The sequence below is a fragment of the Orbicella faveolata genome, unplaced genomic scaffold (assembly GCF_042242905.1).
Source record: "Orbicella faveolata isolate gen_17 unplaced genomic scaffold, um_ofav_v1 contig_25, whole genome shotgun sequence".
NCBI lineage: Eukaryota > Metazoa > Cnidaria > Anthozoa > Scleractinia > Merulinidae > Orbicella > Orbicella faveolata.
Window position 1 is genome coordinate 15,077,052 of NW_028301553.1, and position 23,400 is coordinate 15,100,451.

A 23,400-nucleotide genomic window follows, 5' to 3' on the forward strand; every position below is an offset into this window, starting at 1 on the left:
GACAACCAGCGGCGGGTAAATAATGAAGATATCCGTCTTAATCGCGGCATTTTGGAAATCGTTGAAGAGAAGGCCCTGGGCGCGAGTTTGATTAATGAAGCATTCATGGGTAGTGGATTTTTTCGCCAACTTTCGCATGCAGTACTAAGCAACATCCTTTCATAAAAAAGTTACTCATGCTATAAGCCTAAGCTTGAAAGCCATTAGGATCATCTGTGATATTTTCTTTTCTCAAATTCATTTCAGTATTTTAAAAGAATTCTTGTTTATTGATAATGTCCTTTTCATTCTTACTGGTGTACCAGCTCTCCCAGGTTTGAGTGTATTTCTTTTCCCTCTGCCGTGTTTTTCACCAGGAGATCGTGCTCCCTCAAGTCTTTCCGCCAGTTCTTTTTCTAGGCTAGCTGAAAGTGAAAGTTGCACGAAAATTGATTTGTTTATTAGCTGCCTTCTGTATGATGTACATGAGAGTAAATTAAAGTCTGCAAAGAGCCAATTGGCCCGTCAGACTCTAGTTTCAGTAGCATGAAGCGTCAAGGAGCATTTCTACCTCCCCCCTCCCCTCCCCCTCCTCTCCTGGATGGCATCCTAGTCCATCGCAGGGCTACCCCCAGGATTAAATTCGCCGGTACCCAGTTACACACCTGGGTGGAGAGAGGTACTGTGGGAGTAAAGTGTCTTAATCAAGAACACAACAGTTACTGCCAGGGTTCGAACCCAGACCGCCCGATCCAGATGCGAGCACACTAACCGAGGCCACCATGCCTTTATACATAAGAGATTACCAGCTATATAATATTTGCAAAATATTACTGACCACGAAAAGCGACCGTGACAACTGTTTTATCGCTCAACAAAGGTTTGTACGCTGTTTTTCCATTGTCCTCTGCATAGAAAACAAAACATGCAAAAATCTAAATAGTTTCAAAGTCATATTGTACGGTTCGATCCTGCTTGTTGGTTTTTAAACTGCTTGTGCAACAAAATGAAAAATCTGCAATAAGTTCGACAATGAACAAAGACTGTAACTAAGTGTGCTTTCATAATTTCTTACTTCAAATTCAAACAATATTATTTCAAAACAATAGAAAATCATTCTCGCATTGCTAACTTACTTTCCATCCGTATAAGGACGTATTTTTCTCTGGGTATTAAATAATTTGTCCCGTAAGATTCTTGTGGTTGTTGAGGTAAATACTTCGGTCGACCGCTTACTTCACATAGGTCCACTTGAGCTGGAAATGAAGGCACAGACGTAAATCTCTATTTTGGCCTGAACACTTTGACGAATTAAGTTAAAACTTCAGTAAACACTTTAGGTATGATGACTTACACTTAGAGCGATCTTCAAAAGTCGCTCGGCGCCAGTCTTTATCTTCTCACCTTGAAGTTCACAGTTGCACTGCTTTTTGATACTATTTAATAAGAGCTTGAGCCTGCACTCTGTGTTAAACAGCGCCTCCTTTCGCTCTACAAAAATAACCAAACACTGTTTCGATGACGATTGCCTCGATCTTTACTAAGGTATAGGAAAGTTCAAAATTGATCTCAAGTAGACTGAACTAGGTTTAGAGACCGACTTGTTCGTTCTATACAAAGATCGCGCAGAAGCGACCATGCAACCTCGAAGTTTAAAACAAGAAAAGTTCTAATAGACAAAACAGACGTCGCTTAAACTTGTAAAAGTCAGCTTTAATCGGCTCATCCTTCCAGCATTCTGGAAAATTATATTAATGAATCGAAAGCAATTTTGACAAATACCTCGAAATATGAACCATATTTTGAGGTTCAGTTTTTTAATAAACAAGAACTCATTCATTGAATTGCTATTCATTGCCGTATTAAAATACCCAATTATTCAATCTGCTTCAAATTAAAGTAATACTAGGGTACTTCAATGTTTTTTTGCTGACCGTTTCATAAATCAGCTCCCGTCGACTTACCTCCGTACATAACTGTGATGAACATTTTTCTAAACACGCTGAGCGCTTCGACACCCGTTCTTTCCTAATTTCACCCGACGAGGTTTTGATTGTTTTCAACGCAATTAAGCTCCTAGCCCCAGTTAGCAACGATGTGATAATTAATTTCTTTATAAAGGATCTTTCGGAAAATTGTTTTCATGTACAAAAGAATCTCAAAAGCTGGAAACGATGAGGGCCAAAGTATAATAACGTCGATCGAGCTGTTCAAGGTATTCATTAAGGTCAGTGATACCTCCCTCGGCCCATTCAGCTTAAAATAATTCCAAGCCTCATTAAGAGCAATTCACAGCGTAATTCTTGTTGACTTTTTAAAACCTTTTTAATCACTTTAATTTTAAAAGGATTAGAGACCAGTTTGACGTCAGAATGCCTGATAAGGTCAGGGCAAAACAATATGTCTAAAGATTACTTCTATTAAAAATTCCTTTACACAAATAGCAAGTAATTTGTGATATTGAACGTGCTTTGAATTTGATCGATAAAGGATTAGGATGCAGTTTACAGAAAATGGTCTACGGAAAATCGCCTTAAAATTGCTTTGAAGTTTCATTGCTGGACTGTCTGGACTGAAACTTGAACTGGGAAACTGGGAAACACACGACAGTCAGACCAGACACCAGTTTCCGCAGGTGTATCGTGAAGTACTCAGCTGGTAATCCTATGACCCCCATTTATGATCACATCTCAATGAAGCTATTAAGACATCTGTTAACCGTTTACGACGAAAAAAAAGATGAACTACATTTAAATTTGTTTAACTTGAAATCTTATAAGAAGATATACAAAAGGAGTACGAATTAGATTCGGAGCGGGCGCGGATCCATACCGGTTTCCACCGTTTTGCGGGAATCGGTCCGATTTTTCAGAGTGACTCAGAAACCCAGGAAAGGGGAATTAAGGGAGTTAAATGTTTGCTATAGAGCATGGTTTCAGACCCCTCTAGAAGCTTGCACCTTAATTCGGCGCTCATTTTTTCGGAAATTGGTCAGCATTTATCATAGATCCGCGCCAGCGGAGGCATACCAGGTGGCATACATAACTACACTAACAATTTTATTAGTGTGAGATGAACATTTCACTCATCGATGAACTCGAGAGACACAGAGTAACTGGAAAGACAAAACTCAAGCAAAGAAACAGAGCTGATGGTCACATGGGCAGTTAATATAGTTGCTGTTGTCACTTTCAAGATAAGGTTGACAAACTAAGATCTAATGCTGGTAAAAGAGAAACAAGTCTTTGAACAAGACCTCACCGAACACAACAATGTGAGTTATTTTGTTACTCTTGGTAAATTTGACCTTCCCAATCCTGTGAGATTATAAAATTTTCTTTTAAGTTTTATTCGTTACTGGTGTAAAATTTAACCTCCTGGAAGATACACATGCTTAACATATTAAATTTTATTATTGTAAGGAGTTACAGTGCAACCTGTATTTAGCAGACACCCTTGGGACCCTCACTAGTGTCCGTTTAGTCTTATTACAGGGTGTCCGCTCAAAACAGGTTCTAGTATGTTGTGCAACAACAGTTAATTATCAACTCTTTTGTAACACAGTGTAAGATCAAACGCTGCTCATAGGAGAATGTCCAGTCAGTCAACGCATCAATCTGGAATAAGCATTAACTTTAAAATGACACCGCTAAACAATGTTAAAGGAGTCTCAGCTAGACCTTTAGAAGTAAAAAGCTCTTGAAGTGTTCGCTTATGGCAGGTTTTGTGCAACAAAAATGGCTTAATATTGGTGTCCGCGTCCGCTTAACAGAGGTGTCCCCTGAATGCAGGTTTATTTTACAGTAAATGTGGGAAGAAAATTTTGGGACTTCAACTGGTTTCCACTTAATAGGGGGTGTCCGCTTAATATGGAGTCCGCTTAATACAGGTTTGACTGTATCCCATTCTTCTTCTTGATAAGGTTGCTACTTTGCAGAGTTGTTTATATTCCCGGTGCGACTGGAACGTAACCATGAAAACACTTTCTTAAATGCCCTCCTGAACTTTCGATAGGTCAGAGTGTAAATGAATGGGTTGCAACCGCTGTTCAGCATCGCCAACATCGTGGTGATAGTGAAAAAGTTGTCGTGGATTGGGCACAAGCCGTTGGTAAAAGTTAGACATGTGATTCCAATAAAATGCGGAAGCCAGCACAGAATGAATGTCCCATTGACAACAAGTAGAGTGAGAACGACTTTCATGTCTTTCCTAAGGAGCAAAGAAACAATTTGACTTAAATATATAATCACAAATATCAGTGCTATTTCTAAAGTTCAAAGCGCTTTACAAGGAGATAAAACAAACTGAATAAGGACTATTAACAGGCCACTCGTGACTAGCTCGAAGTTAAAAACGTTTTTAAAGGAGCTCAGTCACAGCATTTTGTGTTCATTTTGACCAAGTAGAAAATTACCTTCAAATTGAAGGAAACCTGAAAATAGTAGTTTACTAAGATAGAAAAACACCAAAGAGATAACAATAAACCATAGAGGAACAAGGATGGTTAAGGATGGAGAAGATTAACAAACGGATTATAAACGACGAACTTGAAAAACTTAGGCTAAGCTTTTCAAGATGTGCAAACCATGACGTAGTTCCTTTAACTATTGACTGTTACAAAAGGAGAAGTACAACTAAAAAGTAAGTTACTTAAATAGCGTTAGCGAGAGACAGTAGAGAAACAGTCCCAAACTTACTTTCGCTTTAAAACTGTCTCAGTCTTCTCCTTGTTCGTTAACCGCACACACATCCATTCGCGCACACGAGCCAAGTGACCAAGAGATATTTTGCCCCCTTTCACATGAGGCCTCGCGCTTTCTTCCCAGTCCTTTCTTTCGTTCTCCTCAGGGATTATTCCCAATTTGGATTTAAACGAATTCTCCCTTATCCACCCGCTTCTTTCGCTGGAATATGTAGGATGTATTCGGGACTGCGCACCCGCGGGATTGATGAAAACATTTCTCTCTGTAAGGACAGAAAGATTCATTTTCCAGGCTTGTTTGTTCCTTTCTGTGAACTTTGCGGAGTTTTCTAGTGGGATCACTCCTTCATTCGCTACTCTTACACGGTTTGGTGAACTTTGAGCAATATCTAAAGCTACTTGGTTGCTCTTATCCGACTTTTTACTCATGATCCCTTGTGCCTTTTCGTCGCTGAGAACAGACACGTTTTCTTCCTGTTTGAAGACAGTTGAAAAGTCTTCTTTTGATCTCTTTTCTTTCTTGTTATATTCCTTCTGTCTGTTTATCTCGGCCGGCACAATCATATCTCCGTTGCTGTTTGTCGCTCGATTACTATGGCAGCGGCTGTTTGCGGCAGATTTCGCTTCCTCGTCCACACTTTCTGGCCCCCATTCAGCACGTCTCATTTTCCCATTTCCCATTTGTTTCTCATCAGTCATTGCTGGATCATCAACATCCGGGATGTGAATGCTTCGGTTATATGTTGCCATAAAGCTGTGCTCGGCCTCGATCTCGCCAACCATCGTGGGAGGTTTCTCGTGGGCCTGGTGACAAGCGACCTTCATGACGCTTGCGTAACACATGACAGTCACGATCAGTGGAGTTACAAAACACGTCACGCAGAGGAAAATCGTGTAGGGTTTATCGTGCTCCCATTGGACAGTACAGATGTACTCGTAAGACAAATAAATATACCTAACGGGAAGAGGAAAAATGATTATAACAGTTGTTATTCAGTCTTTTTAGTCCTTGAAAGAGAAAAAATGTTAATCTGCATACGAGCCAAGTGGCCCATCAGGCCGGAGCTTATCCCGGTTTCTGTAGCATGAAGCGACTAGGCATATTTCTTCTCCCCCCTGGATGAGATGGTGGTCCATCGCAGGGTTACGTCACCGGTACCCATATATACAACTGGGCGCAGAGAGGCACTGCGAGAGTAAAGTGTCTTGCCTAAGAACACAACGCAATGTTCCCGGCCAGGGCTCGAACCCGGACCGCTCGCTCCGGAGTCGAGCGCACTAACCATGAGGCCACCCTTGAAAGAAAACTATTTCTTATTTTTGAAGAAAATGACGAGCGATTAGAGGTTTTATTTAGGCAGGTTCATGCAAATTACACAAATACCCGAGCTTGATATATCACCAAAAAGCTGAATTCAGTTTACCCTACTTGTGGACAGAGGAACTGCATTGAAAGCAGTTTTTTTCCTTAACACTGATGCAACCATCCTGTATAAATATGTGTTAATTATATTATTATATTATTATTATTATTATTATTATTATTATTATTCATGAGCAATTTTTCCTTTGTACAACCAAAAAATATATATCGTAAAAGAACTATACCTCTCTCTAAAAATACCCTGTTTTGGGCAGTCATAAGAGAATCGACCGGGGACGTTTTGACTCTTATCTTCCAATCAGAGATACACGTAGTAAAAAAACCTCGATCCCAGGCGGCTCACTCCTTTGCCTGTGAGACAAAGGGGAGAGATCCTGAGATCGAGGTTGGTGAAAAACAGCAGGGTCCCAGGGTCCTCTCTCTGATTGGAATAGAGAAGATCCTGGGAACAAGTTGAATGTTGCGCAGCAAAATTTCGGCAAAAACTCGGGTTCATAAACTTTTCATAAACTTTTCGGAGACAGAATTCTAACAAATCACTGAATAAATAAGTCTTTTTACCTTGACCATCCAAATACGGGAAAGATCGCCACAACTAACGCCTGTACCCAGATATACATCAATACCATTCTCGCCCTCCGGAAAGTGAGAAGCGATTGATGACGTAACGGATAAACAATCACTAACCAACGATCTAAACTAATGGCGGACAGTGTTAACATGGAGGCGATACAGAAGAGAGAGTTTGTTGCTCCACTTATGTAGCACAAGGTGTCTCCAAAGATCCAAGAGTTGCGGAAAGCTGAGGTGGCTATCAGCGGCATTCCAAACGAGGATTGTAAAAGGTCGGCCGCAGCAAGATTAGCGAGAAACATTCCCGTGATATCGTGTAACGGACGATGACGGATTATTACGAATAACGTGAGAAAGTTTCCCACCGAACCGATAAGAGCAATACCAACCACAATGGCGCCAGTTATAACCGAGATATCGCACGGCATGATGGATGATACAGCTACTTATTCCATGGCTTTGTATGTGACACGGCTTTGTATAGCATTGGTCATTGCACGGCTAAACGTTCTTCACTCTCAGTAACAGTATAGTGGTGAGCGCATGGGTGGTATTCCCATATTTTTCAGCGCACTATGTCTCTCAATGGAGTGGTGTTGTTGTTCGCGGAATCTGGCGAATGGAGGTTGTTGTTTTAAGCGTTTCTACGCCACTTTTCTTACCAATCGCTACTGGATTTCCACGAAGAATCTTAACAGTGACATCACATATCTATTCATCACAAAGCATCCACCTCAACTTTAAGAAGCCGAAAAGCTCATATATAAAGAATTGGCGACAGTTACTCAGCCTCACCTCATTAATGAAATTTCCTTTTTTCTAAATGTTTTCTGTAAGAAACAATCTACTTGATTGGGAATTCAAAACAGCTGTTTCCGTTTGTTTTATTTCAGAGAAGATAAATTTGCATTTTCTCGTCTATATTACTAAATTTGCCAAAATTGATATCTTGTTGAAACTCTTCACTTTTTCAAGCCTAACCAAGAAACGTTTTAGCTAGAGTTTATTTTTCAACGATTATTGACCTTTTTGTTGAGTTGTGCAAAAGACATTGACAGAAAAACGAGTAATTGGCTTTTATTGATAAGCAAAAACCTTTCAATAGCTCAGATAAATGCATCAAAAACAGGAAATAATAAAAAAAAAACCAGGAAAGCTAAAGGGAACTTAACTAACTAACATTCAAAATAAAATTTCAATTAAAGCACTCTTAGTAACTAACCTATGAAACACAATAACGCGGACAAACTCTTGAATGGTTGAGAAAAGGTCGTTGTTTTCTCTCTGATCTATATGGGCGTTTTATTAGTGATTTGTTTTTTTTTTAGCTTCACATTCAAACTAAGTAATTACTAAATAGCACTGATGACGTGTTCTGATAGCAGCAACGGACGTCACCACTTCTGAATGTCGGAAATTCAATAGACCATATTCGTATTCTCGGCATTGGACTGGAACTAGCTTGTAACCGAGGCTAATGCGGGGAGTCTTTTCAAATGCAAATGACATTAATCTCTTTTTAATGATATTCCCCCGTATGAGCCTCCATCCCAAGCTAGTTCCAGTCCAATACCGAGAATACGAATATGGCATATTATTCCACACGTCAATGAAAATATGCTCATTACCAGGCTACACCCGAGTGACATCACAATAACGTCAGCGGATTTACCCATTAAAGAGTGTCGCCTGGTGACAAACAAGAATCTTTGAAGGCGAACAGCAGCTCACTTAAGATATCAATATTTAACATACCCTGGTATTTAACATACATTGGTAGCCTTGGGAACAAGCTGTTTTTAGCAAATTTAGAAAGAAGTACTCAGCAGTTTCCAGTCTCAGGGTTGTATTATCCTGCTGAGCAACACCGCTGACTAAAACCGCAAAGGCTCAAGCAATATCAGTTCCTTTGACAGACTTGACATACAGTAAACCTCCGGTTGCGACCACCTCCCGTAAGCGACCGCCTCTCCTCAGGGACCAGTTTTCCAAAACACCAAAAGTTTCTAAGTCAAATCACTATATTTGGAACCTCTTGTAAGCGACCACCTCTCGAAAGCGATCGCGACCACTTTTAGAACTGAAAGTTTGAAATTTTCCTTTGTATTTAACCTCCCGTAAGCGATCACTTGACAGATAATAGAGCAGAATTTGGATAATGTGTTGTAACATTATCGCATTCCTGGGCAGTACAAGAGACGGACATTTCTCAATGGGAAGTACCGGATTTTTCTCAAAAGTGACTTTTCACACGAATAAAACATTTCAAACATGGGGTGAGTCTCTTCAGCTACCATATACTAATGAGGCAAAATTTTGACCCAGTAATTATGGTCTGTGCTCTCGTAAGCGACCACCTCCCTTAAGCGACCACCTAGGCTTCACATTTTAGCTGGTCAGCGCTCGCAGGAGGTTCGACTGTATTTTCTGCCGAGTCTTTCTGACTCTTCTACGGAACTAAAGGCAGTCAATACTCTACCTAAATAAATATGTTCCTTTGTGACAGTTGCAGTTCAGCTTGTTGTTGCTTTTTTTCCTCGAGTGAAAAGGGGGCCAAGAGCCAAAGACTACAACTAACTCTCGAAAAGCAACTCAGTCAACAGACAGACGTTTCCCAGTTCCCTGTATGATCGGAACGAAAACATGGAAGCACTCTCTGAAACGCTTTTCTGAACTTCCGGTATGTCAGTGTGTAAATAAATGGGTTGCAACCGCTGTTCAGCATGGCCAGCGTTGTGGTGATTATGAAAAAACTGTCGGGGAATGGGCACAAACCATTTGTGAACGTTAAACACATCATTCCAATGAAATGAGGCAGCCAGCATAAAATGAAGGTTCCATTCACAACAAGAAGGATAAGAGCAACTTTCATCTCTTTCCTAAAATGTAAAAAAAAAATGAAGTAAGGAGTTAAGAGTTTTTTTAAGCTCAAAGCTTTCCTCAAGTAGTGGTCAGAGTCGTTATGTTGTGTTCTCCACACTCAGGTGTATAAGTAGTTGTCGGTGATCTGTTAGATATACCTTACCCAACCTATAGATTTAACCAGGAGGCCATCACTAAGAGCGTGCAACTCCCATACTAAGCCTATATCACGGCAGTTTTACAGACCGGTCTATTTTTAGACTTCTTTTCCAGCGAAATAGGTCAGTTCCAGTCCACATGAGCGCACATCGGTAAGGAGAAAATGGCGGCCTCAGGTGGACTAGGCTCGATTTCCAGCCGTTTTGTGAGCCCGCGTTCCTTGTCCCACACCACGTTCGTTGGGAGGAGGATAAACAACCTGACTCCCAAAACGGCTGGAAATCGAGCCTAGAGGTGGACATGCCGACATAACAATAGAATAATAAAATACCCTAATTCTCTCTCCATTTTTAAGTCCGTGCTTGTGGTTGGTCACTGAGATTCCTGCACGGGTCTGAATTCGCTGTAAATTCAACCTAAAACTAGATCGGTCTGTGAAAACGCTGTGACAGGAATGTGGGGTAGGTGCACGCTCCTAGTGATGGGCTCCTGGTTTAAGCTGTTATGGATTAGCATTCTATCAAGACTCACAGTCGACCCTAGTGGCTTCATGAATGCTCCGACCAGCAGTGTAGGTCTGTAGGGTAAAGGCCCGGTAAGGGCTCGTGTGTATACCAAGAAAAATACAAGTGACAAGTGGGATGTTCCATGGTATTCCACGAGAGAGCGCTGCATAACTATTTTATACTAAACAATTACATTATGAGCTCCAGATTTCTATCGCGTGTGCCCGAGTCAGCTATCACACATAGAAATCGAGAGCGAATAATCTAATTGTTTTAGTATAAATCTACTAGTCGTTCAAAACTTTATCTAAATCCTCTTCACAGACACTTCGAAAACGCCAAGAAGTGGCCGTCATTTTGTTAACAAGCGCACACTGCTACGCTACTCACTATCTATCACAGAATAGATAGTGAATAGCGTAGCCAATCAGAGAACGGCATTCGTGATAGAACGCTAGTAGATTTATACTCATATGCAACAGAAAATACAGTTGCCAACACAATCAATGGGACATACGCGTGGCGCATGATGGGAAGTTTGGGTGTTATCCTGTCGAATATACAACGGCTTTGCTGTATTCTGATTAGCTGTAATCTCTGTGGCATAGTATGAAAGCTTCTGGCGAGCTCAAATATCAGTGTGTCTTTGCAAGTCAAAAGAAAGTCCCTGACTTACCTTTTATGTCGTCTATCCTCAGTCCTTCGCTCGGCCATCCACCCACGCCTTCGGGCAGCAGACCTTATTTGGGAAACGAAATCTTTTCTCGAATCTTTTTTCTCGTCTTTCTCTTGGGTAATCATCAATTCCTCGCTCTGCGGGTTTTCCTCTATCCAAGGGTTTATTGCAGATGAAACAACAGCGGCAGGACTCACACGGGACTTCCCGATTCTACCCGAGCAATTAATGTTAGGATCCGCGGAATGTTTGTCGGAGGTTTTGGTGTTTCCTGGGGCAACCACAATGACAAAAGGATTTATATGGGACATCTTGTTTCCACCCGAGGGACTCGCGCTATTTTGTTCTTTCCTCTCTTTACCTGTTTCGACATTTTCGGGATTTCCCGCGACGTGCCTGCGATGGTCGAGATCTCTTTCCTGGTCAAATATTTTCACGATTCTTGAGGGACCTTGTTTTGTGGAATTATTGTGCTCTGCTAGTTTAACGACGGGTGATTCGGATTCTCCCCGGGGGAGAGAAGCTTTAACCTTGTTACTCTGGGAATCCGCAATAAAAGCGCCATTTTCTTTTCCACCACCAACTTTCCCTGGTTTCTTACTTTCCTCCTCGATTTTTCCATCAACCACCTCCCCTTTACTTACATCCGGGATAGTCGCTTCGCTTACATCCGGGATAGCTGAGTGAGCATGCTCCGAAGCACAGAAGCTGCCAACCTTGACCGGTGGTTTGTCACGTGCTTGGTGGCGAGCGACTCTCAAGACACTTGAGTAACACACGACTGTCACGATCAGTGGAGTCACGAAACACGTTACGCTGAGGAAAATAGTGAAGGCTTTGTCGTATTCCCATTGGACAGTACAGATGAACTCGTATGGCAAGTAGGTATACCTGAAATAATTAGAAAAGAACATGAAAAAAATTAATTTTATTTAATTTTTCTCCTAACTGTTTTGGAATTTTCAACTAAAGAAAATTGAGGTGATTTTAGAGTCAGACAAATTTATCAGAATACTGACATAACTCTCTAGTTGGATAGGTGAAAATTAAATTCGTTCCACCAAAATAAACCGTTCGTCATCTTTTCGCTAGAATTTAGTAATATTTTCCGAACCGATTGAAGTTAGAGCGGTAAAGAGTAGAAGATTAATCTTATTTCATTTGTCCGACATTTCTACGTTTGCTGATTGGTTTACAAAACACGCGACACTTTGTCGGCCAATGAGAAAAGTTAGATACAATCTTGAACCGTTGCCATAGTGATACGGTCTGCATCGCCCCTCCCTTAGATTTACAACGCTGGAATAAGTTGCTGCAAAATTGACAACAGTCCCACATTTAATGTTAGCTTTTAAAACCCCCTTATCGTTTGCTCTCTATTCCAATCCTAGAAACGTGTAGCTACAGAGAGAGAGAAACTTAAAATGCAACATGTATAAACCTTGACCAGCCAAGTACAGGAAGAAAAGCTATAGTTAAAGCTTGCAGCCAGATATAGGCCAACACAATCCTCACTCGTACGACTGTCAACCAAGCTCGGTACTTCAGTGGAAAAACGATCGTCAGCCATCGATCAACCGATATTGCCGTGAGCGTCAGCACCGATGCGATACAGAAGAGAGAGTTAGTTAGTCCGCTTATTGTACACAAAGTCTCTCCAAAAATCCACTGACGGCGGAAAGCTGACACAGCTATCAGAGGCATGCCAAATGTGGACTGAAGAAGATCTGCCACTGCGAGATTCGCCAGGAACATCCCTGTCACATCACGTAACGGATGGTAAGAGATTATCACGACCAAAGTCAGCACGTTTCCAATCACTCCGATTAAAATTATTCCGATCACAACGATACCCGTAATAAGCCCAATATCGACCGACATCTTTGGTGATACAAGTTTTTAAAGCACGGTTAACAATGAAATAAACTCACTAATCGCACGGTAAACTATGCAATAGTGTCCTGACGCAAACCATGTCTGTAGAACTAAACGGAACCGAGAGAAAAAAACAGCCACGGATGATAACACGGTCCTTGTCGCTTAGTGATGCAATCAGTTTTTCAAAGAGATATCATGTCGGTTGCTGTACCCCATGAAAAATCCTTCCTTATGCGCTCTTCGACATCACTTTCCTTGTAATATTGATTATTTCTTGACAAGACGGACGAAAACTCCACCAATTTAGGTGTTTAAAACCTTGAAACGACTGAAGCGAGGCAACATCCGCTCCTTAGCATCCCAGAGCTAGCGATTCTGCTGTTCTTGTTTCTTTTGTTCCAAAAAAAAGGAATAACCCTTTAGTGCCACAAGTTTCTGCTGGAATGAATAGACTGCAGCTAGGAAGAGCTCACGTACCTGACTGATTTAAGACACGCACTGGAAACAAACCACCCTCTGTCCAACGAAGAGATCGGTCAGTTCTACTTTGCTGCCAGTAGTTCTTTAAGAAAGCATTTTCTCCGCGAATAAAACGCCATCATTTGAATAAGGACTTGTTATAAGCTCTTTAGTTCCGTTTTTTTGTTGAGGTGCTTTGTGAGGAATATGCTGCTTTCGTCATGACAGTCCCAATTTTTCGGCTGCACTAGCTAGTCTTTCTTGTTTCGGCCCGATGAACACGTTGAAATTCGGAGAAACCTAAGATTTTTCAGCTCATGTCCCAGGAATGAAAAAAGAACTTTTTTTCAACAAAGCATCATTGCATACACTGGTGATATTCTTTCGAGACTGCAATTATAATTTACTGTCTTAACAAAAGAGCAAAGCCACAAAAGCTCACAAGTAATCGGAAATAACCGTCAGAAGATTGTATTCGTCTTTTTTTCTTTCTATGATGAGGTCACTGTTGAAAAAAAAAATTTTCGTTGTCGTTCTCTATTTGATATCTTTCCCCGGCACCATCTTCTGGTTCAGTTTTTGTCTTTTTCAATCAGCAAGCAAACTTGAATTTTTACAAAGTTTGTTTGGTTGATACCTTGGAAACATTCCTTTTTGATTCCTTGTGCGAAAAGAACTTAAGTGCAACAAGCAGCTGCAAAAAGGAGGAAAATGTTACTTCCTGTTTGGGTCCCAAATTTGACTTGATCTACGCAAGGAGAAAAACACTTCTGTCAATAGCAAACGATGAAAAGAAACATTCTGTTTGGACCGAGGGCGGTGCAAATTTTGTAATATACCTGGGACTGATAAGATAAATGGCCTACAAATTACTTTCGTTAAATTGCGTTTTAAAACATTATACGATGGAAAAAACAGTTTGGTGTTAAGTAGAAGTCTATTTTTTTCAGTGTGGTGAATTATTTTTTTTCAAATTTTCACGTCACGAAAGTGAAAGAGGTTACCCCCTTCATGATGAAAATAGAAACTCTATTGAACTAGCAAGATCTGGTCGCAGTGGAAAATATTATGCCGACCAGTTTTTGATGCTGTTATCTTCAACAATCTCGAGGTAGCATTCCAGCAAGACTAACAATGACAACTGCTTTCACAACAGTGCCGTTAAGGACTTCAGGTTTATTGTAAGCTTTTTGTAAGCTCTTAGGCCCCGTCCACACTATGCCGGAGGAATTTGAAAACGGAGGTTTCACTCTGAAAATGCATCAGATGTTTTCCGTCCACACTTCGTCGCAGGAATTTAAAACAGCAACAATCATCGGTCATTTTGGATTTGTGTTTGAGGAAAACTCGGGCAGGGAGATCGCACGATTATCTTAATGCGATCGTTTCCAAAAAGCTCCGTTTTCAAAACGTTTTCCGTCTTCACGAAAACGAAAAGCCGGCGTTTTCAGATTCCTCCGGTTTGAAGAGCGTTTTCGAGAAGCTCTGTTTTCGTGACGGATAAGTGTGGACGGTAGGCCTAACCATAGAAATAAAACTGGGTCTTCAAATTTCTCGGGCTTAGTGTGGACGCTGCCTTATTTCCCTTGTTACATTGTAGTGGACTGCCTCTTAACAGTGATTAGCATGGAATGTCGCCTTAGGATATACAGACATGTCCAAAACACAAGGGACGACATAAAGAAACTCGTCAACTGAGTGATAATCTTGACATAACATGAAAATAAATATGTGACAACAACGAAGAATAATTCATGTTGAACGCAGAACGGAAACAGTTAACCGGAAAACGAGAACAAAACTCTCCCTTTTATTCCTTGATACGATTCGGCTCCAAGGGACTACATGAACAAGACATGGTCAGAAACCCCAAAACTGCATCATAATCCACTTGTTAGGAGCTGAGAGAAAGTGTTTTGATTCATTTCTCCAAGAAAGTGTTAATCCTCGGAGACCGTCGGAAGGTCTTAAGCAATTGTCACAATCAAGTATTTCGTTGTTTTTGCCTCGTGGTATGATTAAAATCACAAGTCAGTTTTTAAAAACACTGCATTCGTGGAAAAAATGTTCGTTTTTCAAGAGTCGTGAACCCACTGAGGGCGTTAAACTGTGACCTTTCTACTTTGTTGAATGAAAGTGAACTCCGAAGACATTTTTTACAGATGAAAAATCTTCTGATAAGTTCAAGTTCTTTTGTATCCTTCTCGTAACTTGTGCCACCTTGAAACGAGCCAACCTCGCTTTTCCCACAAGTAATGATGGCCAAATTTCAAGTACCACCTGTCAAAGCAATACCAGAAAAACAAGTTTAACAAGTCTGTCAGGTTGCAGACGGCATTTCTCGTACTTTTCATATGTCAGTTACACGCAGCACTTGTTTCTCTTTCTACCATGTTTTGTGAAAAATTATAGCCACGCGCAGAAATCCTTAAGCACAAGTCAAAACGTGCATTTCCAAAGATCTTCGAAAGTAATTGTGTATTTGCTTTATAAATACATCCTGTCTTGCTAGTGAGGGAATGAGGGAACCTGAACTTATAAGCTCGAGAGGTTTTTATTAGGTTTCCTCGCCATTTGTATATTTATTTTTTCATACGTTATTTTAAAATTGGCAATTAGTTGATGTTTTTTGGCAAATAATAATCAATCAATCAATTCATCAATCAATCAATCAATCAATCAATCAATCAATCAATCAATCAATTTGATCGCATATCTTAGTACATCTAGTAGGTTGGCCAAGAAACTCATTTTACTGTGGTTGGTGAAGCGTTCTAGATTCATAGTCACAGACGGAGCTTTGAAAACGTACAGAGAATGCTAGAGTTCTTTCCAAAGTGAGACGAAAATAAATCTAAGAAACTTATTTGCTATTTTTAAACAATTAGACTACTTTCTTTCACATCGTTTTGTAAAAACGTTCCGTGGTGTTTCCTATCTTTTCTCAGAGAATAATCCACTTCTGGGATCTAGAAAAACTGCTGAAAGTTTTTACGTTCCGCTCGTGCATCCACTAGATTTCCCAGACCTCACGCGTGCATTATGAAAATAAAAAAATGTGTACGCTGATTGGTTTAAAATCGTTTTTCTCTAACTCGATAGAAACACAGAACTAGCACGAGCTGTTGACATGATGATTGCGCTAGCAAAGAGAATTTACATTTTGATGATCAAAGTAAACAAATTGTTTTCATTTTTTGGTTGCGGAATTTTGTAAGAGAAAGAGAAAAATTGTGGAAACACCTGCCTCTCGGTTCTTGTTCCCACAGCATTTCTCGCTCTACCAAACTTCCACTCGTGTTTCTATTTGCTAATTAGATTATGAGCTTGAGATTTCTATGAGGTGATAGTTGAAGAGGCCGAAGGCCGAATCAACTATCACCTCATAGAAATCCAGAGCGAATAATCTAATTGTTTTAATAGAATTCTTACTAAATTTCCTTCAAAGAGCGATTTCCAATCATTTCTCAACGTGGTATTAAACGCTCTAGCGAAACCGCAGATTGAATTGTTTTTTGAAACTTGCAGCTGTGCACGCGTGCTCATCGGTTCATTGGGAAATTTTGAAGTTTTAAAGTCGCATAACGGTGAGTATCCTATCTTTAATTAATGTTCTTCAGAATTAAATTATCCAGTAATATTTCTAAATCTTCCGCGAAACATTAGAGAAAACAGAAAACCTTGCCATTATGTGGACGACCTTCAGCCACTGCACTCTAATAAACAATTACATTATGAGCTCGAGATTTCTATCACGTGATAGTTCACGAGGGCGCAGCCCGAGTCATCTATCCCGCATAGAAATCGAGAGCGAATAATCTAATTGTTTTAGTATAAATCTACCAGTCGTTCAAAACTTAATCTAAATTCTCGTCACAGACACTTCGAAAACGCCAAGAAGCGGCTGTCATTCTGTTAACAAGGGTACACTGCTAGGCTACTCACTATATATCTATCACAGAATAGATAGTGAGTAGCGTAGCCAATCAGAGGATGGCATTCGTGATAGCACGCTAGTAGATTTATACTAATGGCTGATAGTATACGAGTAGCCCAGCCAATCAGATCGCAGCATTTGCATTAGTATACTAGTAGAATTCCACTAAAACGCGATAGAAACACGGTACATGTTTTCTATTTCCTAAAGAGAACATGGAACACCATCTTCTAATTGGTAAAAAGAGAATACTGATTGCATGACTAAACAGTACACAGATGCGAAGGAAACGAAAGCTTCTGTTGCTATTACTACTGCTGCTAGTAAAATACTAGGCTTGGTAGAACAGCTTAGCACAATGATCGAATTTACTTACGCCCCAAGTAAAACACCGCCAAGATGGCCTGCGTGATCGAATAAGTTCCAGCGGAAAAGTAACCCCGCCACATCAATACCAACCATGGCTAAAAGGCCCTGGGAACAAAAGTGAACTCAATATCAGGTGATGTTCACAAGTGACCGTGAAATATAACCCATCAATACCATGAAAAGGTGACTGTTTATCTTGTTAAAGGTTGGGGAAGCTGGTCATCTTGATCAGGGGGGGGGGGGGGGTAAATCAAGGATTTTCGTCTCACTTAGGGTGTTCAGGACAAAATGCCAGTGTTTATAGCCATCAAAGTATCTTTTAGGGCGCACTTGAAAAACTAATAAAAGCACACTGTCATTTCTGTTTTAAGTGGTATCCTTTGGGAGCCAAATAAAGCTTGAGCCATGACCAGATTGGTCTCCTTTAGTGGTTTAATTACAATTTTCCAATGAGCATCCCAGACCTAACAGTCCCCCTAAGGGCCTTTGATTACATGATGTGCCAAAAATGTGACAGTATTGGAGGTAAAGGTACGGTAAAGTCTGCATACAACCCAAGTGGCTCATCAGGCTGGAGTCAGCAGCACGAAGCGACCAGGAGTATTTCTACTCCACCCTGGATGGGATGCTAGTTCATCGCAGGGTTACCCCCCAGCATTAAATTTGCCGATGCCCATTAATACACCTGGGTGGAGAGAGGTACTGTGGAAGTAAAGTGTCTTGCCCAAGAACACAACCCAATGTCCCCAGCCAGGGCTCGAACCCAGACCGCTTGCTCCAGAGTGGAGTGTACTAACCAAGAGGCCACAGCGGAAAAAGGAAATAAAAAGCCCCCTTTGCAGCTGCCATTTTTTTTTTATAATAAACTTTTATTAACATAACAATCCAATACATTGCTTGCTATTATACTGATGGTACATTACTTGCAATAGTTTTACATTTGGGTTGCCTTGCAGTATTTATCTCTATTAGTGGGGAAAAGCATTGCATGACAACACAAACAATGGCTGTAAAGGGGATAGGGATGTAGAGATATTTGTTAGGTTTGCAATTGAAGTACTTACTTACCGAGCCAGCTGAAAATGTAAAAAATGGTAGAAACACTATAGCTAGTCTCAAGTCTGGTTGATGAATGGCCACATATGACAGAACAGCAAACAATGCCCCTGACTGAAATATAATAAAAGAAACAGAAGGAAAAAAGTTTAAGAAAGAATTAACCCATTAAAAAATAAAAACACCTTTTCAAACAAAATTTTCCATGCTGAATCTGGTATGCTACTTTAATTTACAGAAAATATCTTGTAATGTATTTGGATACATAAATTTACAATGGAGTCACCATCTTACAGTACAATAGGCAGAATTTTCATGTAAAAGTCCGATTTAAGGAAATATTCCATTTCTTTAAGTCAGATTGGCCTTACAGAGTCACTAGCCATCACATGTCAAGCTTGCCGTTTGGTTATTAGAAAGGAACCAAGCTTCCATGAGCTAACCGCAGATTTCTGCAGAGATTCCAATACTTCAGGTGCTTCACATACAGCAAGCCAGAGTAACCTGTGTCTCAATAACACATGCATACACCAAAGCAAAGAGGCTCTAACAGATTTTCTGGCCAGACCATCATCCCACCCCTTCAAAAACTAAAAATCTTACCGCACCAAGAGATGCACTAAAAAAATTGGAAATAGCAATTCTATGTGCAACACTTGCAAATGAGGCAGCCACACCTGGGAAAGAAATGAACATAGATTTAATTCATTTCACTTCAATTGCAAATGGTGTGGAAAATAGACCTAATAGAGTGCCACACAATGGAGACAACACCAGCTGCAAATAAAGTGATCTGCACTGCAAATGATTGCAACACAAGCTGTGCATAAAGCAATGCAATTGGCAAGGTGCATGTCTCTTGCTTTTGTCCTTAGGGTTAACTTGCCCTGTCATACCAGCTCATGGCTTCTATTGATATATTCAATAAGTGCATCATAGAAATCAACAAATAAGCTCTAAAATTTACATCTATCCATAAAATACTAATATTTTAGACAAAACTTTCAAAACAAAGTAAATTAAATTAAATAATCATGAAGTGCCATTCTTACAGTGTTTTTCAATTTAATGTCACTCAACAAATTTTCCATACATAGAAATATTCATGGGTTTATTTGTGTTCCCAAAGAAGTACAAGGACATAGCCAGAAAAAAATTATGATTGAGGCAATGTCCAATGCCAAATTCTCTTCCTAGGTATTAAGGGTGTTATCATGACTAAAAACAACAACAACAACAACAACAACAAAATGACTAAGACAAGTGCCTTGGTTTACCTGTTTCTAGCTACGGCCCTAAAGCATACATTAACTGCAGTGGATACATTGGAACCCTTTGTAGCTCACCTCCAGTGATATAAAATGCTAGAAACTGTTCTTTACCCAGATGAGCTGAAACAGGGAGATGCTAGTAATCAGCATGGCCAATATAGCCAAATTCACACAAAAGGGAGGAAACAACATCTAATTTCTTTTCTCAACATCAAAAGTAGTATTCATCATTAAGTAATAAACGGTCATATCAGAAAGAAATGTCTGACACTTGCAAAATTACAGTAAAGTTTGCTCCAAATCTGGGCCTCTGTAAGGAGCCAGAAGGTACATCAGTGTATTAATTATTTGTAAAATCCATCGTTATTTGTAGAAGAAAGTCTTGTAACATACCTTCCATCCCAGGAGCAAAACTCCAAAGTACAAACATATTAACAGCCAAATGCCAGAAATCCTTATGACTAAAGGTGCTGCTCAATAGTGTCGCTGAAGATACTGGAATTTAGAGGAATTATAATGAATAAACATTAAATCTTCATGTAATCAGCACTAAATGTCTCCCTACAAGACTTTAGCATGTTTAAACTTGAAATGGCGAAATGACCAAATGCTAATACAGGTACAGTACTGATCAGAAGAAACCTAACAGGGAACGCATTTGCGAACAGGAATGGAACGGATACAGAACAGGAACGGGAACGCATGTGGAACGGAAACAGAACGCGTTCTGTCAAGCGTTCCCCGTTAGGTTTCTTCTGATCGGTACTGTAAGAGTCAAAGTAGGATGCAGGTCTCTGTAAGGGTTTACCCTTGCAATACATTACTGTGAGCTAACCACTGTCAAGTCAGTCATATTTAGGCTACCTGAGTGCTATTTAGACTAACTACAGTGCTATTTACCATAACCATTTATTGGGCCATTTTGTCATTTTACCATTTCATGAGTTTAAACATGCCTAGCAAAATAAGTGAAAAGAACAAATTAAAATAAAAAAATATGAATTAATAACTGAAAGAATGTTTTCTTTCTCTAGCTCCATCATTCTGTAAACAAGGAGAACTAATACCTTGAAATTTGGAGTCACAAGTTTGACACTAGCCCTGGTCAAGAGTGTTACCATCTAAAGATCCTCAAAAATTTTAAGGATCTTCAAGGATCCTTAGAAGAACTTTGAAAGATCTTGTAAACATTCTTAAATGGGAGATCTCAAGTAAAGATCTTTATAAGGATCCTCTAAGATTTTTGAGTATCATCACAAGAATTTTCAAGACCCTCAACAATCCTAAAGATTCTTGACCAGGAACTTTGATGATCTGGATAGAGGTTCTTGATATGGTCCTTGCAAAGATAGTCAGGGACCCTTGAAGATCCTAGGAAGATTTCACCAGGGATACTTTATTAAAGATGCTGCAATTTTGAAGATAAGTCAGCTACAATCAAAATTGTACCAGCATCTTACTTAGCAAGTCCTTGTTTAGATTCTGGAGAAGGAAGTCCTTTTCTTAAGACTGAGCCTTTTTAAATAGCCTCTGTTAAAGTAACAGTATTTCAATAAGCCTCTATCACTCAGGCCAATTGACTAACCTGCAACTGGAGATGACGTAAACCACTTAAACATAAAATGCTGCATCCTAGGAATTCGCCATAAGGAAAACACTGCTGTGTTCAGAAAGATGATTCCTACAACTGTCTTTTGGCCTTCAGGCAAAGAATTCCACCATTTGTTCAACTTAAGAAAAAAACAATCAAAGCTCTCCATTAGAACAAGTACCCTTACATTCATTACTAATAGCCTTACCGCAAATAACACATGAAATGAAAGACATCATATTCTGGAATGCATTTACTTTGACATACCACATCCCTTATACCAAACAGTTTTGGAAACCTTCTTGTTGGCCAGTTCCGTTCCAGGCTTCCTCTAATGTACAAATTTCTAACTCTTTCATAATGCAGAATTGAACATGTTCCAAAACTCACTGCACCTGTCTACAAATGTCAGAGGATTTTATACGTAAGAATCATGTCAAATCTACGGGAAGCACATTTGTATCAGTGAACTGGACTCTGAGGAGTGAGATCTAAACAGGAACCTTGTCAGTGGAACCCTGTTAATCCGGTCACCAACGGACCACAAACATTGGTTGTTAACAGGGTGGCCGTATTTAAGGGATTCTATAAAAAAGAAAATGACTGACTAAGCCAGAAAAAAAGTGGCCGTATTAATGAGGTGGCCGTATAAACAAGGTGGGTGTAAGGCAGGGTTCCACTGTAGTCAGCAAGTTGCTAAGGTAACCTGGTATGGTCTATGCAATGTAACTAGCTGTGCTAGCTAGCTGTAATCAGTAGCAATAACGAGATATAATTCTTTCAAAAAGAAACTATTTTCATCATCATTATTGTTCATATTTTGAGAAGTGCAATTAACATCAGAAATCTGAAGCTCGTCCCAATTGTTTAGGTTAAAAAGTAGTTCCTGAGTCGGGTTTGGTCTGAAATAGGGTGTCGATGTTTTAATCTGAAAAAGTTTAAGGGTTTCAAGTAGTATGCACCCCAGCCCAACCCAGCTGTTCAGGGAGTATCCAGCAGCCAGGTTGTTGCCCCCTTGTGCCACCCCACTTCACAGGAATGCTAGTGCTAGTTCTTCTTCTTTCTGGCTGCTAGCCAATGCATTGATAAACTTGATAGCTTATGTACCTATCTTGTAGAATATTTGATATTTTGCTCTATGCTTGGGCTTTCTTGATACTTTTGATTAACATTTGTTTCTCCACCCTGGGGATTTTCCCCTACCTCCCTCCCCCAGGGATTTACATAGATAGGTGCACTGCGTTACGATCCAGACTTAATTAAAAACATACCATTATAGTAAAACCCAAGGGCCTCATTATCATTCTTAATTTACTGACACCCTCCGGCATTTCAGGCTGGATGTCGTTTTTTCCAGTTCCTTTTCCATACTGGCTGCGGTTCCGTAAGTTTCTTTGGACATGAAACTTTCTCGACCTTTCATGGAACGAAAGAAGCAAAAACATTACACTATATAAGACACGACTAGGGCTCCAACTATTTCACATGTTTGTTTCCTTCCACCTTCATAATAATTAGAAAATAACAATGACATTACCTGGGTAGAGAAAATTTCGGAAAACATGTCTTCCTACAAAACTTTGTCCCTTGTCGAGAAAGCACTAACACGACCGGCATTTTGAAATTTACTAGTTCCAGTCCCTATACTGAAACTCGCGGTTTGGACCCAATCCGTACCCCTCGTTCTTTGGTAAAATGACATGATCATTCCTTTTGAGCTCACGTGCTAGAGAATCGTCCATCCATCTCCAGGAAACAAAGGACACGTGTCAGACACGTGACATGCTGCATTGTGTCGTTGATTCGGAAACACACCTGTTTGATTAAAAAGGCATGGTTCCTTCCCAGTGTTCATGTACCTAATGTACTTGCCAGGAGCTAGCAGCCTTATATATGCATTTCACCCCTTGTCTGCAATCTGCATTTAACACTGACTGGATGCCACACTCACTAAGTCATGCGCGTGCAACTGAGTGCGATTTCAGGCAATAATACATC

The 23,400-nt window shown here is 40.1% G+C and overlaps 5 protein-coding genes across 5 annotated transcripts; all 5 read right to left on the minus strand.

The window, feature by feature from the left end:
* Positions 1 to 16: 16 nt before the first annotated feature.
* LOC149109118 (uncharacterized protein CXorf65-like) lies at positions 17 to 2,170 on the minus strand. Its single transcript, XM_089294081.1, has 5 exons — positions 1,944 to 2,170; positions 1,384 to 1,470; positions 1,116 to 1,235; positions 818 to 886; positions 17 to 404 (listed from the first exon to the last, which is right to left on the minus strand). Exons 1-5 carry the CDS (start codon positions 1,966 to 1,968, stop codon positions 238 to 240), a joined length of 468 nt encoding a protein of 155 aa, XP_089150207.1. The 5' UTR covers positions 1,969 to 2,170; the 3' UTR covers positions 17 to 237.
* A 1,735-nt stretch (positions 2,171 to 3,905) lies between these two features.
* LOC110041994 (5-hydroxytryptamine receptor 2B-like) lies at positions 3,906 to 7,066 on the minus strand. Its single transcript, XM_089294594.1, has 3 exons — positions 6,753 to 7,066; positions 4,677 to 5,636; positions 3,906 to 4,188 (listed from the first exon to the last, which is right to left on the minus strand). The coding sequence occupies exons 1-3, from the start codon at positions 7,064 to 7,066 to the stop codon at positions 3,906 to 3,908; spliced, it is 1,557 nt and encodes a 518-aa protein (XP_089150720.1).
* Positions 7,067 to 10,783: 3,717 nt separating this feature from the next.
* On the minus strand, positions 10,784 to 11,928 carry LOC110042018 (uncharacterized). The gene has a single exon (XM_020747335.2). The coding sequence runs from the start codon at positions 11,753 to 11,755 to the stop codon at positions 10,838 to 10,840; it is 918 nt and encodes a 305-aa protein (XP_020602994.1). The 5' UTR covers positions 11,756 to 11,928; the 3' UTR covers positions 10,784 to 10,837.
* Positions 11,929 to 12,204: 276 nt separating this feature from the next.
* On the minus strand, positions 12,205 to 13,302 carry LOC110042019 (alpha-1A adrenergic receptor-like). Its single transcript, XM_020747336.2, has one exon. It carries the CDS (start codon positions 12,720 to 12,722, stop codon positions 12,261 to 12,263), a length of 462 nt encoding a protein of 153 aa, XP_020602995.1. The 5' UTR covers positions 12,723 to 13,302; the 3' UTR covers positions 12,205 to 12,260.
* Positions 13,303 to 14,323: 1,021 nt separating this feature from the next.
* LOC110041983 (presenilin-associated rhomboid-like protein, mitochondrial) lies at positions 14,324 to 23,123 on the minus strand. Its single transcript, XM_020747304.2, has 10 exons — positions 22,940 to 23,123; positions 22,674 to 22,818; positions 21,670 to 21,801; positions 21,397 to 21,541; positions 20,205 to 20,306; positions 19,887 to 19,931; positions 19,144 to 19,217; positions 18,553 to 18,654; positions 17,492 to 17,589; positions 14,324 to 15,458 (listed from the first exon to the last, which is right to left on the minus strand). The coding sequence occupies exons 1-10, from the start codon at positions 23,017 to 23,019 to the stop codon at positions 15,362 to 15,364; spliced, it is 1,020 nt and encodes a 339-aa protein (XP_020602963.2). The 5' UTR covers positions 23,020 to 23,123; the 3' UTR covers positions 14,324 to 15,361.
* Positions 23,124 to 23,400: the final 277 nt, after the last annotated feature.